This window comes from Canis lupus, chromosome 28, assembly GCF_011100685.1.
Source record: "Canis lupus familiaris isolate Mischka breed German Shepherd chromosome 28, alternate assembly UU_Cfam_GSD_1.0, whole genome shotgun sequence".
NCBI lineage: Eukaryota > Metazoa > Chordata > Mammalia > Carnivora > Canidae > Canis > Canis lupus.
In genome coordinates, this window is record NC_049249.1 from 813,181 (window position 1) to 831,779 (window position 18,599).

The window sequence follows — 18,599 nt, forward strand, 5'->3', positions numbered from 1 at the left end:
TGTGAACATGTGTGTAGTATATTTATTTGAATATTTGCAGGTTTTTTTCTGTAAATATGTAGGAGTAGAATTGCTGTATCAGATGATAGTTCTATGTTTAATTTTTTGAGGAACCACCAAACAATCTTCCATGGTAGCTGAACAAATTTTATTTTTACCGGAAATATATGAGAGTTCCAATTTCTCCAGATGCTTACTAATACTTATTTTCCCTTTAAAAAGTTATAGCCATCATAATGAGTGGGAAGTGGAATCTCACTGTGGTTTTGATTTACCTTTCTCTAATGGCTAATGATGTTGAGTATCTTCATGTACTTGTTGGCCATTTAGATATCTTCTTTGAAGAAATATCTATTCAAGTCCTTTGCTCATTTTTAAATTGGATTGTTTCTCTTTTTGTTGCTTAGCTGTATAATTTCTTTGTATGTTATGGATAAAAGACACTTACCAGATATATGATTTGCAAATATTCTCTCCTATTCTGTTAGTTGTTCTTTCACAGTCTTAGTAATTATGCATAAAAGCTTTTCATTTTGATGAAATCTATTTTATCTATTTTTTCTTTTGTTGCTCATGCTTTTGGTGTCATATGTAGAAATCATTGCCAAATCCTAAGTCATGAAGGTTTACCTCTATAAGTTTTATGGTTTTGGCTCTTATGTTTAGGTCATTGATTTATTACATGGTGTGGGGCCAGGTTCAACTTCATTCTTTTGCATGTGGCTATGTACTTCTCTCAGCACCATGTATTGGTGAGTCTATTCTTTCCCTGCTGAGTGGTCTTAGCATCCTCGTTGAGGACTCTCATTCTATTTCATTGGACTATTACCCCTTGATGTGTCTGTCCTCAAGCCAGTACCATACTGTTTTGATTACTGTAGAGTTGTAGTAAGCTTTGAACTCAGGAAGTATAAGTATGAGTAGTCCAATTTTGTTCTTCTTTTTAAATATTATTTTGGTTACTTAGAATGCCTTGCAATTCTGTATGAATTTGAGGACCATATTTTATCACTGAGTATGTTAGCTATGGTCTTTTCGTAAATGTCCTTTGTCATGTTGAGGAAGTTCCTATCAATTCCTAGTTTTCTGAGTATTTCTATCATGAGAGAATATTTCTTTCTGAGTATTGGATATTGTCAGATACTTTTTTCTGCATCAGTTTAGGCAATCCTTTGTTTTTTTTTTCCTTTGTCTGCTAACATGGTGTATTACATTGACTGATTTTCTTATGTTGAATCACTCATACTCTTGTATTCCTGGGATAAACCCCACTTGATCATAATGTAAGATTCTTTAAATATGCTGGATTTGGCTTACTAGTATGTTGTTGAGGACTTTTGTATGTATATTCATTAGGAATATTGTCTGTAGTCTTATTTTTTTCCCTCTTTGTGTAGCTTCAGTATCTAGGCAGTAATATAGGCTTCCTTACTGTTCCCTGAATATGCTGGACATACTCCCACCATAGGGCCTTTTGCACTGACTGTTCCCTTTGCTTGAAATGCTTTTCCCTTGGACATCTACCTCCCTCTTTTAAGTCTACCCAAATGTCACCTTATCAAGGAGGTCAACTGCCATCCAAATTAAAATTGCAAATTCTTTCCTCCTCCACCCTAGCATTCTTTATTCTTTCTCTGCTTTAATTTTTTCTTGCAATGGCACTTACATAATATATAATTTACTTATTCAGGGTAATATTATATTGATATATTATACTATATTATAATAATGTAGTATGTATTATATACAAGTAATGTACATATTTATTATGTTTGTCTTTATTGTCTATACTCCTCTCACATCCTAGATATGGGTTTCAGTTCATTTAAATTGTAGATGTATCAAAAATGCCTGGTAAATAGGTCAGTAAATATTTGTTCAGTTAAGTTGAATAAATCAACATCAATGCTTTTACTCCTGGCATCTTAGCCATCCTTTTAAGGCTGGTGATGCTAAGCACAATCTGACCATGGGTTGTAGGAATAGCACTATGGGCATGATGTTTGAAAATCAGGTGTTTGTAACTTGGGATTAGATTTGTGGGATTTTTGTGTGTTTGTTTTTATTTTTATTATTAATTTTTGAATTTATATGCAGTAAAAGTCCCCCCCCCCTTCTTTTTGCTGTAAGGTTCTATGCGTTGTCATTCATTTAATTTAGAGCCATGTGACCACCACCACAATCAAGATACAGAATAGTCCCATCACTTCGTAGTTCCTGAATGTTGCCCCTTGATAGTGAAATCCTTTCTTTACCCCTAAGCTTTGGCAACCACAGATGTACGTTTATAGTTTTGTCTTTTCCAGAATAACACATAAATTCAGGTATACAATATGTAATCTTTTGAGGCTAGTTTTTTCCATTCAGCATAGGCCTTTGAGAGCTAACCAATTTGTTGTATGAGCTGTTCATGCATTTTATTGCTGAGCTGAGTAGTACTCCACTGTCTGGATACAGGGATTTTTTTCCATCTGTAGCTTGTCTTTTCACCTTTAAAGTGATTTTCACAGAATGAAAATCTTTAATTTTGATGCAGTACAATTTATTAATGTTTTCTTTTATTGGGCTTCTGGTATCATGTCTAAGGACTTTGCCTAGCCTAGCTCAGGGTTACAAAGATTTTCTTCTGTGTTTTCTTTAAAAAGTTTTATAGGTCTGTGATTCATTTTGAATTTCTTTTACTGTGGGGTGTGAAGTTTAAGTCAAGATTTATTTATTTATTTTTGCATTTGGATATCTAATTCCTCCTATGCCATTTGTCTTTTGACATAATCCTTTTCCATTGAATTATCTTTTACCTTTGTGAAAAATCAATTGGCTATGTTTGTGTAGGTCTTTTTCTGGACTCTATTCTGTTCCATTGATCTGTGTGTCTAGCCCTTCACTAATTCTGTATGATCCTGTAGCTTTGTAGTAAATCATAAGACGAGCTAATATGAGTCCTCCAAATGTATTCTCCCTTTTCAAAATTGCTTTGATTATTTTAATTCCTTTGTCTCTGGTTGGTCTAGTATATATATATATATATATATATATATATAGTAAATATAACAATGAGCTTGCCTACATCTACAAAAACTGCTGGGATCTTGATTGGAATTGCATTAAATCTATAGGTGAATTTGGGAGAATTGAGACTATTAGATCTTCTAACCTACAAATATCATATATTTTTTCTTTTATATTAAGTCTTTCCTTTTTTAAAAAAAATCAAATTTTGTGGTCATTAGTGTACAGAACTTGCACATTTAAAAAAATATACCTAAGTGCTTGTTTTTCAAGCATTATTTTAAATGGCATTTTAAAAGTTGTTTTCCAATTTTTTACTTCTAGTATATAAAGATATGATTAATTTTTACATGTAATTGTACATCCTGAGACCTTGCTAAATTCACTTATTAGTTCTAGGAATTTTTTTTTAATGGATTGTTTGGAATTTTCAATGTAGACCTCATGTTGTCTTCGAATAGTGAGGTTTTAGTTTTCCTTTCCAATCTGTTGTTCCAACGTGGTACTGAATAGGAGAGGTAAGAGTAGACATTCTTGCTCTGTTCTTAGTTGTGGGGAGAAAGTCTTCAGTCTTTTGCCATCAAATATTACATCAGCTATGGGGTTTCTTTCCTTTTTTTTTTTTTTTTAGGTTCCTATTATCAGGTTATGGATGATTCCTTCTATTTCTAGTTTACTGATAATTTTTATCAAGAACAAATGTTGAATTTTTCAAATGTTTTTTACTATGTATGATCGATAATGTTTTTTTTTAGTTTATTAGTATGTTGGATTACATTGATGAATTTCTTCTTTTTTTATTTAGATTCAAGTTAGTTAACATATAGTGTATTGTTAGTTTCAGAGGTAGAATTTATTGATCATCAGTTGCATATAACTTCCAGTGCTCATTACATCACATGCCCTCAATGCACATCACCCAGTTACCCCATCCCCCCAACTCTCCCCCTTCCAGCAACTCTCAGTTTGTTTCCTATGGTTAAGTGTCCCTTATGGTTTGTGTCTCTGTTTTCATCTTATTTTATTTTCCTTCCCTTCCCCCATATTCATCTGTTTTGTTTCTTAAATTCCACATAGGAGTGAAATCATATGGTATTTGTCACAATGACTGATTTTTTAAAAATTTTTATTTATTTATGATAGTCACACAGAGAGAGAGAGAGAGAGAGAGAGAGAGGCAGACACACAGGCAGAGGGAGAAACAGGCTCCATGCACTGGGAGCCCGACGTGGGATTCGATCCCGGGTCTCCAGGATCGCGCCCCCGGCCAAAGGCAGGCGCTAAACCGCTCTGCCACCCAGGGATCCCCCAATGACTGATTTTTGATAGTGAAATAGCCTTGCATTTATAGGAGAAGTCCAATTGGTCATAGTGCCTTATTTATTTTATATATAGTTAAGTTTGATTTTAAATAGTTCTTTAGGATTTTTGTGCCTACATTTGGAAGAGATGTTGGCAGGTAGTTTTCTGTAGCGGCTTTGTCTTCGTTTGGTACTAGGACAATTTTGGCCTCATGAAATACATTGTGAAGTGTTCTTTTTAATGTTTTTGAAAGAAGTTGTATAGAATTGGTGTTATTTATCTTTTAAATGTAGAATTCACCAATGTAGGGATCCCTGGGTGGCGCAGCGGTTTAACGCCTGTCTTTGGCCCAGGGCGCGATCCTGGAGACCCGGGATCGAATCCCACGTCGGGCTCCCGGTGCATGGAGCCTGCTTCTCCCTCTGCCTGTGTCTCTGCCTCTCTCTCTCTCTGTGACTATCATAAATAAATTAATTAATTAATTAATTTAAAAAAAAAAGAATTCACCAATGTAAAAGTCAGGGCCTAGAGTTTCTTTGTGGGAAGGCTTTTAATGGCATAATTAGTTTTTTAAATAGCCATAAACTACTCTGATTACTTATTTCTTCTTGCTTGACTTTTGGTAATTTGTGGCTTCAAATGAATTGGTCCATTTCATTTAAGTTGTCAAATTTGTGTGCACAGAGTTATTTGTAGCATTTTCTTATTATTTCTTTAATGTTTGTGGGGTGTGTAAGGATATTCTCTCTTTCATTATTGATATTGATAATTTGTGTCTTTCCCTTTTTTTGTTAGTGTAGCTAGTGGTTTTTAAATTTTTAAAGTATTTTCAAGGAACTACATTTTTACTTTATTTTCTCTGTTGTTTTTCAGTTTTTAATTTCACCATTTTTTTTAATCTTTATTATTTTTTCCTGCTGCTTATTTTGGCCTTATTTATTTGTTTATTTTTAAATAGTTCCATCTCTTCTCAGCCTTTTGGCTAAGATCAAGTGTATAAAATAGTGTCTTACGGTGAAAGCTTACATTTTTAATTGGAGAGCTTTCTTCTTTTGAAATGTAAGCATTTAATCCTACACATTTTCCTCTATGTCCTGCTTTAGGAGCATCACAAATTTTTCTGATATATGTCCCTTTTATTTGAGTTCAAAATACCTTAAAATTTTTCTTTAAACTTTCTCTTTGACCCACAGACTATTTAGAAATGCGTTATTTACAATATGAATGTACTGAATACTACTGATCTAGAAAATGATTAAAATAGTAACTTTTATGTTATTTGTATTTTACCACAATTAATAAGAAATATGATGTTTAATTCCCATATACATAGAGATTTTTCAGTTATCTTTCTATTATTCATTTTTCATTTAATTCTGTTATGATCAGAGAACATACTTTGTGTGATTTTACTTATTTGCTATGTTTTAAGGTTTATTTTATGACCTAGACAGACTATTTTTGACAATGTTTCCAAAGAATGTGAAAAGTGTGTATTCTAAAGTTGTTGAATAGAATGTTCAATCACATCAGCTGGTTGATGGTGTTGTTCAGTTCTATACCTTTGATTATTTTCTTTCTATTTTCCTATCAATTACTGAGAGAAGAGTGTTGAATTCTCCAGCTATAATTATGGGTTTGTCCATTTTTCATTTTACTTCTACTAGTTTTTCTTTATGAATTTTGGTGCTCTCTTGTGAAGCGCCTACACATTTTGGATGCTGTGCCTCCTTTAATGATTTTGCAACATAACTTTTTTTTTTTTTTTTTCATTCCTGGTATTTTCCTTGCTCTGAAGTCTGCTTTCTTTAAGATTAGTAGAGCCATATCAGCTTTCTTTTGATTAGTGTTAGCATGGCTTAAATTCTATCTTTATACTTTTAACTTAGCTATAATATTATATTTAGGTTTTTATTTTTGTCCATTCTGTCAATATGTGTCTATTAATTGGTATATGTAGGCAGTTTTACTTAATGTAATTTTTTATGTGTTTGGGGCTTAGGTATATAATTTCATTATTTGTTTTCTTTTTGTTCCCCCTTTTTTATTCCGTTTCTCTTTCTCTACTTTTTTGTGGATTATTTGAATATATTTTAGTGTTCAGTTTGAATTTATCTACCAAATTTTTTACTATTTCTTTTTGACTAATTTCTTTAGTGCTTGTTCTAAGGATTACAGTATACATACCTAGAATTCTACTTAGAATTAATATTTCTACTTAGAATTAATATTTTGCTGCCTCAAATGGAATACAGAAAGTTTGATTCTTTGCAGATCCCTTTAATCTCTGCTACATTTGTTGTAATTATCATGCATATTACATCTAATAACATTTTGTTTTCTTTTTTTATTATTATTATTTTTTATTGGAGTTCAATTTGCCAACATATAGCATAACACCCAGTGATCATCCCTTCAAGTGCCCCCCTCAGTGCCCATCACCCAGTTATATTTTGTTTTCAATTGTCATACATATTTTAAGAACTTAAGAAAAAATAATTTTCCATTATGTTTGTCCAATTATGTACCATTTCTCTTATTTTTTTTTCATTCCTGAAATACCAGGTTTCTTTCTGCTATTGTTTCCCTCCCAGCAGAAAAACTCCTTTCAGTATTATTTTTAGAGAAAATTATATGATAAGAAATTCTCTTTGTTTTCCTTCATCTGGGAATATATTTATTTTGTCCTTATTTCTGAAAAAATATTTTTGCTGGACATGGAATTGTGTGCATTTCTTTTCAACACTTCAAAATGACTGTTCCTATACCTTCTGATTTCTCATAAGAAAATCCATAGTCATTCAAATTGTTTTTCTCCTGTATGTAACATGTTGTTTTTCTCTGGCTGCTTTCAAGATTTTTTTCATTGTCTTTAGAGTTCAGTAGTTTGACTATGATGTGCCCGGGCTCATATTACTTTGTTGATTTTGTGTGGGTTTTGCTAAGCTTCATGAATCTTTAAGGTTATGTAGTCACCAAATTTAAAGAAATAATGGCTAAAACCTTCCTGGACATTTTTTTTTTTACACTATACTCTTTCTCCTTTTCTTCTGGAACTTCTACATTGGGATGTTAGATCTTTTAGTACATGACTTTGAGGATTTCTTACGTTAATTTTGTTGTTGTTGTTGTTTAGATTGAGCAATTTCTATTGATCTATCCTTAAATTCATGAATTCTCTCTCATCTCATTCTTTTATGGTTCTCATTTAGTAAGATTTTAAAATTTATTATTGTGTTTTCAGTTCTTAAATTTCCATTTGGTTCTTTTTCATTGCTTCCACTTTTTTTACTGAGATTTTCTAGTTTTTCATTCATTTCAATAGTGTTCACTCTTCTTGGAGTGTGGTTAATAAGAGCTTATTTAAAGCTTTTGTCTGATTGAAAAAAATAAAGTTTTTGTCTGATACTTCCAATATCTGAGTCATCTCAGGCTTGGCATCTGTTGACTATCTTTTTCTGTGTGAGATATTGAGATTTCCTTGATATGTTCTATGCTAAGTAATATCAGATAGTGTCCTGGCCATTTTGAATGTTATGAACTTTAGCTCTTGTTGACATCTTCTGGAGAGTGTTGATTATTTTGTTTTAGCAGGCAATCGACCAGGTTAGGTTCAACCTGCAAGTTCTTACCCACCTTCTGTGAGTCGTGTTTCCGGTATTAGTTTGGTTTCACAGACTTGGCAGTGATATTTGGTATATTCTATATTTTCCCCATGAAGTAGCCAGTCTTGGGGGATGCTTTACCTTTAAGATCATTTCTTTTTTTTTTTTTTTTAAGATCATTTCTTAAAGCCTTTGAAATGTGGTTTAAGATCAGATTCACACATGCAGCTCAGAACTGAGCCCAGAGATTGATACATGGTCTGACTTTCTTCAGCCTCCTCTCTTCATCATCTTCCCAACACTTCATGGCTTCCAGAGGCTCCCTCCTTCTCTGTCTAGGAAGCTGAGGCTTTAGTTTCCCTGCTTTGACATGTACTTCCTGCCACTGCATCTGTTTCTGGTGCCAAGCAGGGAAAGGAAAAAGGGAAACAAAAGCAATGGAGGTTTCCCCTACACTCTTGCAACCATAGTTCTTCTGGTTAGAGAGAATGATTGTCTTCCCCCAGATATTCAGACATCTGCCTGGCTGCTGCTACTGCTGTGAGGTTGCCCAGAGGCTGGTTTAGAAATAATAAAGGAACCAAACAAAGAAAATCTCAGAGCTTCTCCTCCATGCTCTGTTACATTTAGGAGTCTCATTTCCTGTTCGTTAGACCAGGAACAGAGACCTTTCCTTGGTGCTCTGTCTTTGTCTGCACATGGTGCATACTTGTTTTCAGATTTCCTGTGAGCTCATACCAAGGAATTCTGGAGAGGGACACTCCAGAAAATTCAACGCCAGTTGCATGGTGCTTTGGGTTTGGTTTCCTTCTCTGCTATAATTTACTTTTCAGAGTCATCAGAGAGCTGCTTATGTGTTCTGCATGAGTTTCGAGTTGTATTCAGTGGATAGGACAGAGTAGAGTGTGTGTACACCATCTTGAAGAGATCAAAAAGCCCTTGTGAGTATGTGATTAACATAAAATAAGAGCCTCTCCAACTCCTATGTGTCTGGAGGAAGGGGAGAGGACCAGGCAACTAACTTGCATTGAATACCAACTATGAGCCAGCCCCTGTGTCCCAGGGCACAAAGGTATTATTCTATGTCTCTATGAAAGAAGTATGGCATTGTGAATTCCATCGTGCAGTTGGGGGAAATTAGGCTCAGATTAATTAGTTCAAAGTTACATAGGTAATAATTGGTAGACTGAGGATTATGACTTGTCTTAGAAAGACTCAGAAAGGTTTGTGAAAAGCAGAAGATACTAGAAAACTCAAATCTGATATCTTGCTTCCCCTCTCTACAGGGTGGATGAAGGGGATGCTGTGATCATGCATCCTGGAATCCTGTGCATCATGGTGAGACTGCTGCCGTGGTTGTACCATGCAGACCACCCCCAGGTACTTATTGATGGACTCACATATTTGTCTTTTTCACATGACTGATCATTTAAGCTCCTTCTGGTCAGACTTTTTCTTTTTTGCCTTTGCCTTCAGTACCCTGCATTAGCAGAGCCACCCTTGTGAAATACCTTCTGTAAGGGAGAGTCAGTATGTCTGTGACCCATGATTGAGTTTTGCCCACCCTTCCTTCCCAGGCCATTTGAAACAGGTCATTTTTGCTAGTGAAGTGACCTCTTGCAAACAACACCCAAACAAAAACTAGCTAAAATAGTTCAACCTTCACGAGGCAAACCCTGGGTGCTAAGGACAGCACTGGGCATCGGTGGGGCTGGAAGTCCTTTGCCCCCCACCTAGTCATCCATCCTGTGGGTGCTGGCTGTGATCTTGGCTTAGTGCTCTGCATAGGACATGCCAGGCTAGCAAGACGGACATTGTCCATGGATCCTGCATCCATCATGGGGACCAAGGGATAGTGCCTGGGCAGGCAGACTAAATAAATAATCTCACAGATGAATATACAATTACAAATTGTGACAAGTGATAATAAAGGGGGAAAACAGGATTCTGAGAAAGTATAATGGGAATGGAAGTGGGGAAGACCTAATTAAATCTAATTTAGAGGAAGGGATGGAGGTCAGGGCAGCCATCTCCTAGATGGTGACATTTAAGCAGAGCCCTGAAAGATGAGTAGCAATTAACCAAGCAAGAAGGAGTGGCTGGGGTAGGAGCAAAGGGGGAGAGTGGGAAATGTGCCAGATAGGGCAGGCACAGGAAGGCTGGAGCCCTGTTTAAGTATGGAGTTTTATCACAAGGGCAGCAAGAAACCTTTCAAGAGAGTAGGAGATGACTCTATAAGATTTTTGTACCAAAAATATCTCTTTGGTTGTTGCATGGGAACATGGGAAATGGGAATGGCAGTTAGGAAGCCATGTCTTCATTACCACATCAATGGTAGCTCAGATAGGGTGGTATCTGGGCAGATGTGAAGAGAGAGGAGGGACAGAATCACAGGACCCCAAGATGAACAGGTCCAGGGAGTGGGAAGTGGGAGAGTCAAAGGCAACCCTCAAGTTCCTGTCTTGGTAGAACAAAGGGCTCCATTGCAGGGTGAAAGGATTGAGTAACACAGTAAGGCAATTCTTGTTGAGGAAAACCTGGAGAATGCACATGCTGATGAGTGTAGATGAAAGGAAATGAATTGAACTGAGCAACCAGGCCTGGTGCTAGACCCTTTCACAATTTGTCCCTCATAGCAGTTTTCTTGGGAGTATTACTTGTCTCCATTTTAACCAGTGGGGAAACAGAAACTCAGATAATTTAAATGACTTTGAAGAATTTCCAGTTGGTGGACCTGGTATTAAATGTGGTCCTACCTGGTGGCAGATCTCCTGGTCTTTCCTTTGCACAGCAGTGGTTTCTATTGGAAAAGGAGGGCAGGGGTTGCAGGTCCAGATTTGCTTTTTCCAATTTTTCAAAAGGAAGTAATATGTTCTAAGAAAAAATGAAGACCAGTGGTGTTATTAATCACAGCCTGAAAATGACAATGACCTAGTAAAATATTGCAAGCCCTCCAAAATCAGTGAGAGAGGTGAAGTGGGGGAGCAAAGTCCTTGATGTATAGGGAAGGGAACTGTTTTCACTGAGGAAATTCTGTAGTATTTCATACAGGATTGAAGAAATAGACTGACCTGGTTCCACATCTCTTTGTGCCATTGTAACTAGAATCTTTTTTTTTTTTTTTTCTGGTTCCTGTCCCTTTGCTGGAAAGTGACGATGAAGTGATTATCAAGCCAATGAATAGAGACACATCTCATAGTGAAATGGAATACATTTACATTTTTCAACATTTACAGAAAAGCAGGAGGCTGGAATAAAATGGGCTTGATTGTTTCTTTAGTTACCTGTTACTGTGTCAAGTTAACAAACTATATCATTTTTTCTCATGGTTCCTGTGGGTAAAAATTTGGATAGGCACAGCAGGGACAGCTCATCTCTGTACCACACGGTGTTGCATGGGCTGGACCATTTTAGATGTCTTCTTTACTCATACAGCTGGTACCTCATAAGGCTGGCTCCAATGACAGGGGCTCCTCAGCTGGGCAGATGTCTGTGGCCTTGGTTTGAGCGGTTAATAGGATCCTGGGTTCTCTTCCATGTAGCCCTCTCCATCTGGCCTCTACCTGTGTCCCTCCAAGTGAATTCTCCAACAGGTCAAGCTCAGGGATCCCAAAGACACAAAAGTGGAAGCTGCCAGGCTTTCCAAAGGCTTAGGCCTTGAACAACCTGGTTTTGCTTCCATAGCGTTGGTATGTTGGTCAAAGTGAGTCACAAGTTCAGCCTAGACTCAGAGAGAAGGGCCATATGCCACCCCTACTGATGTAAGGGGTATTGCCTGTGAATATAGAACAGAGGGAATTGTTGAGGGTCATCTTTGAAGACCAGCACCTACTTGCCTTAAGCATCAACTGGTATATAAAAATATTTGACCTCTAGATAAAGTGTCCTCTAGTTCTTTATATGTCTTCTAGTCATTTAGTTACCTCAAGTCTGGGACTTTACTTTCTTTACCTTGGTATTCAAGGCAGGACCTTCCTGGAGCATTTTGGAAACTAATCCACATTTCGGGATTATGCCAGGCATATTGTTTCATCAATATTCATAATAGCTCATCCCAGTACACTAGAATCCTCCCACAAGGCAGGTGTTTGTGGCTCAAGAAAGCTATGTGACTTCCTACAGTCATGGAGCTGGTGAGGGGAGGCCTGGAACTCATTCCCAGGCCCCAGATCAAGGTGTGCTTGACAAATGGTTCTCTCACCTCTGCGGCTTTTGCAGAATGTAAGTAAGGTCATGCATTCTTGGCATTGTACATTTTTCCAGGTGCAATAGCCTTATTGTAAGGATGCCTGACTTCCTTAGCTGTATTTCCAGCCATGTAGTGTACTTGGAATGAGAACAACCAAGCCAGGGGTGTAATAGCCAAACAGTTGGTGATGACTGTGTTGTGCAAAACTTCACTGCAGTGATACAGAGCAGAGTGTGGCCTCTCTCTCCACTGCTAGTGCATGTAAATTGTGCAGCTGAACCTGAGCTTCAGACAAACTCTGTGAGTTGTCACATTAGAGTATGTAGTGGAACTTGACTCCTTTGTGATAATAATCGGACACATTAAGTATGCAAATGAGAATTCCATTTGGTAAGATTCTTTTTCTCTATTCAGGTCACAATAAGTAATTTAGGAAAAGTCTAATTCTCCCTCACTGTCTCTCAAAATGCAAATGAAACGTAGTGATGCATTTTGTCAAATATTTCCTGCAGATGCCAAATCAGCAACTATTAAAAGTTGAATAATTACAGTAATTAATTTCTGAAAGGGAAGGTGGGAAACCTCATAACAATCAATAGAATACTAAATCAAATGAGAAATGAGACCACACAGGAAAATGCTGGAATGAAAAGGACTGTAGGATCGTTCTTTGGAGCAAGAAGTTTCAGTAGATGGCAGTGTTACTAAGAAGATGGAATGTGAGTTCCCCTCATCTCCCTGTAGGTTGGCTTGAGGTTCCCAGCACTATACTCTTAGCCACCTTCCTGCCTGATGGATGCTCTTCCTTCCTCATAGATGGGAACTTGATGACTTTCCAAGGTATAGATGTCATTTCAGGAGTGACAACTTAAATAACTACATACATGGGTTGTCTGATCTATTTCTAATTATGTCCACGTGAAATTTGTTTTGTTCACAACCAAAAAGTGTCTTTTTCCCTCTCCAAAATGTTACACCATGTGCTACTCTTGGAAAGATGATCCAGCTGTATCATCACCAGTATTAAAATTGGACAGTAGGAGTTGAATTGTGAATGTTGCTGTCCTAAGCATGAGGCAAAAACAGAGTCCAACCCAGTTCTCTGGGAGCTGAGTTGGCCTCAAAAAGAAACAACTCATTGGGAAGAAGACATTTTCCCTTTCTAGCATGCTTAGCAGCCACGATCGTCTTACTGTAGGGATGTGACTGTTAGCAGGAATTTTGACCAGTCCTATGAGGGCTAGCTGGTTCCCAGCATCACTCTGCTTTCATTAAGATTGTGGTCTTTATTCAGTTCGTAGCAGAGGAGTATTTGCTTGTGCTCATGACAACTGTAACTCAGAGGGTGGGAAGCTGGATCTAGTTTAGCAAACAAAGGTAGAACTCACTGCAGTGGAGCAACCAATGTGATACATGTGCACCTGTGAATAATTTTACTCAAGCACCTTCTAGATGCCACTGGGGATTCAGAGGCAAATTTCACAGGAAATCACAGTCTGAGTTGAGAGTAGTAGAGAGAGGAGTGTAGAAGACAGTAAAACCATATTTGATGGCAACAAAAGTTTGCCCACAGAGCCTTGTGACAGAGGGGAGGGAAACCCTTAGAGAGTTGGGGACCCTGGAGCCAGACTTTAAAGAAAAGACATGCCCATACCAGATCAGGTAGAGGAGGGAGGAAAGACAAGAAGCTCATCCTCAGAAAGAGGCACACATGAGGATTTTGAGTAGTTTAGCTGGGCTAGGATAGACCATGTGGATAGAAAGGCAATGTGTGGGGCTGCAAAGTCTGGTCAAAGCCACATAATGAAGGGCCTTGAATACCATGCTAAGAGAATTGAACTTTATTGAGATACCATCCATCATCATCATCATCATCATCATCATCATCATCATGAGCAGTATAATCTTTAGTGAACACTTCTATATGTAGGCAGAGGCCAGGCTCTGATGACAGCAGAATTTCATCATATTTCAGCTCTGCCACAACAGGCACGCAGCCATGGGAAATAGTTTAACCTCTGTGATCCTTTACCTTCCTTGCTGTAGTAGGGGGATAATAATATCTTCCTTGTGGCATTATTGTTAGGATTCAATGAAGCAATGCAGTGAGTGCTCAGCACAGAGAGCAGAAAGTACACTGCAGCATGGGAAACACTTGCTAAATGGTGGAACCACTGCTATTAGTTACCAGAAGCTCTACAAGCATTTTATCATTTAATCCTTATAATAACCTTGCAAGGTGGGTATCAGTATTCCCACTTCGATGATGAAGACTTGAAACTTGTAGAAGTTGAGCTACAGAGTTAACACAGTTGCTAGGTGGTAGATGTCGGTGATGCCAGGCTCCTGGACCTCCTACTTCTGTGCCAAGTGACTTTTCCTGTATGGACATGGTAGTCATGGGAAGCTACTGGAAAGCAACAACATGATCAGACCTGGGCACTAGAGAGACCATGGTCTACAGTCAGTTGGCACTGTGAGTCACTGTTGGGTGTGTTCCAGATTGTACTACCACAGAACTGTTCTGGATGGTCTGATGGAACAGAGAAAAGATCAGGCTCAGGGCTATGTTTGTTTATCAGCTCATTCATGCCTTAATTTGGAAAAGCGTGCCATTTTCTGGAATTAGCCTGCATTTCAAACACATTGAACTAATCATATGGGTTTCAAATAACTAAAATATTGACAGCATTAATAGCCCTGGGTAGCATTGTATAAGGGCAGGCTATTTGAAAGAGCCATTTCCCCCAACAAGGAAATAGGTTAAGTAGGAGTCTCATTTTGTTAAATTATGACACATTAGAAATTCCAAATATTTGGAATACTTAAATGTTGAATTTTAAAAGGTTTAATTTTAAGTATCCTAGGCTCTTTCATACTGAAACCCCCTCCCCACCCCCATTTCTATTGTTCCTAAGTGGGAAAATCTCAATCCTGGTCAAAATCCAGTTTACTTTTTAGGGTAACCTCTTAAATAGACCAAATAAACATAATCTTACATGATGACTAAGATGATCAAAAACAAAACACAATGGATGTAGAATGATGGAGTAGAAGTTAAAGTTGGATGGGAAGACCTCTGGCTCAGTTATCAGGTGAGCTTGCTTCTAGTCCCTTTTCCTATCATTCTGTGGCTGATGTAGGCTAACTTCTGGTCTCCACACCTCAGTTTCAGCTACTCAGATTTGGCCTAGATCAGAGAGGTTGCAAGCTCAATGTCTTGGGGCCAAGAATATAAAGGAAATGTGTTGGTGGAAATAATAGAGAGTGGCGAGGCCTGTCCTATAGGGAAGAGTACTTGCCCTGTCCAAAGGCACTTTCACTTAAATAAGGGGCAGTAAAATAGAAGGGAAGCCAAACTATGCCCACCAAGTAAAACACTTTTATACATCATCAATTTAGAACCCTTAGGAGATCAGTTCCCTTCTTTATAATGAGTGCATGACACTGTGTTAAAATCATGGGATTTGGAGTAAGACCTGGGTTGAGTACCAGTTTCTGATGCTCATTAGCTATGTGACCTTAGGAAATTGATATATCATCCAGTCTCAGTATCCCCTTATAATATTTTTCCCATTGGGAAAAATAGTGGAGAGTATAATTGAAAAGGACAGCACAGTATTTGGCACACAGTATCTGCTCATCAGACACTGGCTCCATTATACACACTCCCCCCTCCTCTTCTAGCTTTGGCAGTCTGTATTCCTAGGACTCTAGGTCATACTGTATAGAAATTTGGAAACAATTAGTGGAAGATGATACATTTTAGGTATATTTCTGACTGGTGTTTTACTATTATTAAATTAATAACAGAATTGATGTTGAGCTACATGTTACAGTCTACTTGGAATCAAAGGACTATGTCCTCTCTTTTTCCTGTTTTGGATTTGATCCATTACCTCAATGAACTCAAATGGCAGATGGCATAAAGCTGGAAGGAGGAGTTACCCACTGGCTGACAAAATGGGGATGTGAAGCATTCCTGGCAGTCTGAAGAATGGACCAGAATCTTGTTGGGTCAAAATTCAGCAGAGATAATCAGGCCTGTGCTCATGTCTTAATGCACGTATACACAGGGTGGGGAAGACAGAATAGAATATGTGAAAGAGTCCTAGGGGGTTTAGTGCATGGTCAGTAATTGTCTGAAGTTGCGTGAGGACACTGCTATGGGTAATTCTACTTCCTACTATATTTATAGAAGTATAGTGTCCAGCTAAAGGGAGGTGGTAGTTCCATGACCCTCTAGCATGCCACATCTGTGTTTGTCCAGAGGTGAGAAGCCAGGATGGTGAGGGATCTGAAAAATCCTCCTTAGTCATGGAAAGAATAGTGAACAGACCTCAGGGTAAGTAGCTTAGAGAGAAATGATATTGGGGAAATAAGAGCTGGGCAAATACTTGTTAGTTGACTGGTGGTAGAAGAGTACACACAAAGGCCAGTTAGTTAAGCAGCAATGATTTGGGCTCAGTATAAGGACGAACTTGCCCGACTAGATGGGCAGCTGTGGAGGTAGTGAGCTAGTCTGCATTGCGGAGTTACATATATGAGACTCCCACCTGGCCTCTCAAGATTACAGAAATGGTCAAACCCATTTAGGTCTTGTGCATGGCAAATACTGTGTACCAGTTACTAAATTCAGATGATCCCAGTGTGAGCCAAAGTCATGAACACTTAGTTTTTCCTATAAGTTTTGAGATACTGACCTAGGACAGGATGGGTTAGGTATCCACTGCTCAACCCATAGAGTTGCCAGTTTCAATTAGCTTTACCTTAAAAACCCAGGCTGGCCAGTGCTTTGCAAGCTTCAGCACTTGGAGTCCTGGGAGGCAGCGATCTCAGTGATAAAATGCAGCTGACCTTCTGGCTTGAATTCCTGTCCCTCCACTCACTGTGTAACTCAGCAAGCCATAATCTCTCTGGGCCTCAGTTCCCTCATCTATAAAATGAGGTAATAATAGCATCTAGCTCATGGTGTTTGAAGATTAAATGAGCCAGTACACGAAAGTACTTAGAAGAGAGAGCCTTCAAACAGTGAGTGGGCAGTGATGTAGCTCCCATCGCTAGCCATGGGGCACGCGAGCATGGTAGGTGTGTGCTCCTGCTCTTATACTGAGCTTGTCTGATGCACAATGGCCATGCAAACCACACACTCAGTTGGAAGGAATCTTATTGCTATGAGAAGAGAACATCATAACTAAGAAGGGCTAATATCCTGAAAAAAACTTGTATCCAGTAAGAAAAAGCACTTTCATAGAAACTTCCTATGGACTCCCACAAACAACATACCAGGGAGGTTGATATTTTCATTATCCCCATTTTTTTTTTTAAATCATGACAGTCACACACACACAGAGAAAGAGAGAGAGAGAGAGAGAGAGGCAGAGACACAGGCAGAGGGAGAAGCAGGCTCCATGCACCGGGAGCCCGACGCGGGACTCGATCCCGGGTCTCCAGGATCGCGCCCTGGGCCAAAGGCAGGCGCCAAACCGCTGCGCCACCCAGGGATCCCCCATTATCCCCATTTTAAAGCAAAGAACTGAGGCCTTGAGAAAATAAGTAACTAGCCCAAGTTCGTTCATCAGTTAATGTCAAAGCAGCATGAGAACCTAGCTGTGGGTAGATTTTGTTGTCCTCTGCCTGCAAGGAGAAAGAAGGGTGAATATCTACCTGGAAGCTCAGACACAATATGCCAGGGCCTGAGCCACAGTTTGCTTGTGAGTAGATCCCTCATCTCTACAAGAGACTGTGTACTCTATAGTCTTGTTCCAGGAATCTTCTCCAGACAGTTGTGGATATCTATCTGTTAGCAACAACAAAAGATCTGCTTTAAAAATATCTCTTAACGAAAGTTGTATCAACAGTATACTTTGGCTATAGCACCAGAGACACTCAGGGTAAGTTCATACCTCCTTTTCCTGGGGGAAGGAAGACCTCAAGGAAGCCCTGGCCACATGTGGGAAGGGTTCCCGCTGGAGAGTTGTGTTGGGCCTCATACAACTCTCCACCCAGCTCCACTGCTCACCTGTCTCATGCAGTGAAGGTGTGTGTGTCCAAGGTGATGGAAACTCTCCACAGATATTACAGGTTCCCGGTTGAGCAGGCAGCTTCCTAGATGGATATTTACAGGCTAGCTTCCCCGGTGGTGTTCTCAGGGCTGACTACAGACTCATTGCAGAGGAGGGCATTGGGTACTGGGGGGGGCTGACAACCACCCATGATCCCCTTTCCTTGAAAGGCTATGCTCACTTTCACCAATTCATCTTTGCATGTGCTGTGCCGACTCCCAGAAAGACCATTTTTCCCTGTTGGCCTGGTTCTCTCTTCATTATCCTCCCACATTTAGTTGATACATCACCTTTTCTGAGTGCCCACAGCCCTCTGAGTTAGGTGTGCCTCCTATGTTCTAGAATCCCTTCTACCCCTGTGCTTGCTCTTAGGAGGCAGCTATTGCATTTGAGGCAGAGAGAGGTGCTAGGGCAACAAGGGTAAAGAGT

The 18,599-nt window shown here is 38.8% G+C and overlaps 1 protein-coding gene across 10 annotated transcripts in view; it reads left to right on the forward strand.

Moving 5' to 3' along the window:
• The window catches only part of WDFY4 (WDFY family member 4), a 286,497-nt gene that overhangs the window by 57,481 nt on the left and 210,417 nt on the right, over positions 1 to 18,599 (forward strand). For all 10 annotated transcript variants that reach the window (XR_005380348.1, XR_005380346.1, XR_005380347.1 and 7 more), the window contains one exon: positions 9,203 to 9,296. Coding sequence is in view for 7 of the 10 variants with exons in the window: in XM_038578030.1 (XP_038433958.1) it covers positions 9,203 to 9,296 (94 nt within the window). In the remaining 3 variants the exon portion in view is untranslated. The remainder of the gene's footprint in view (positions 1 to 9,202; positions 9,297 to 18,599) is intronic.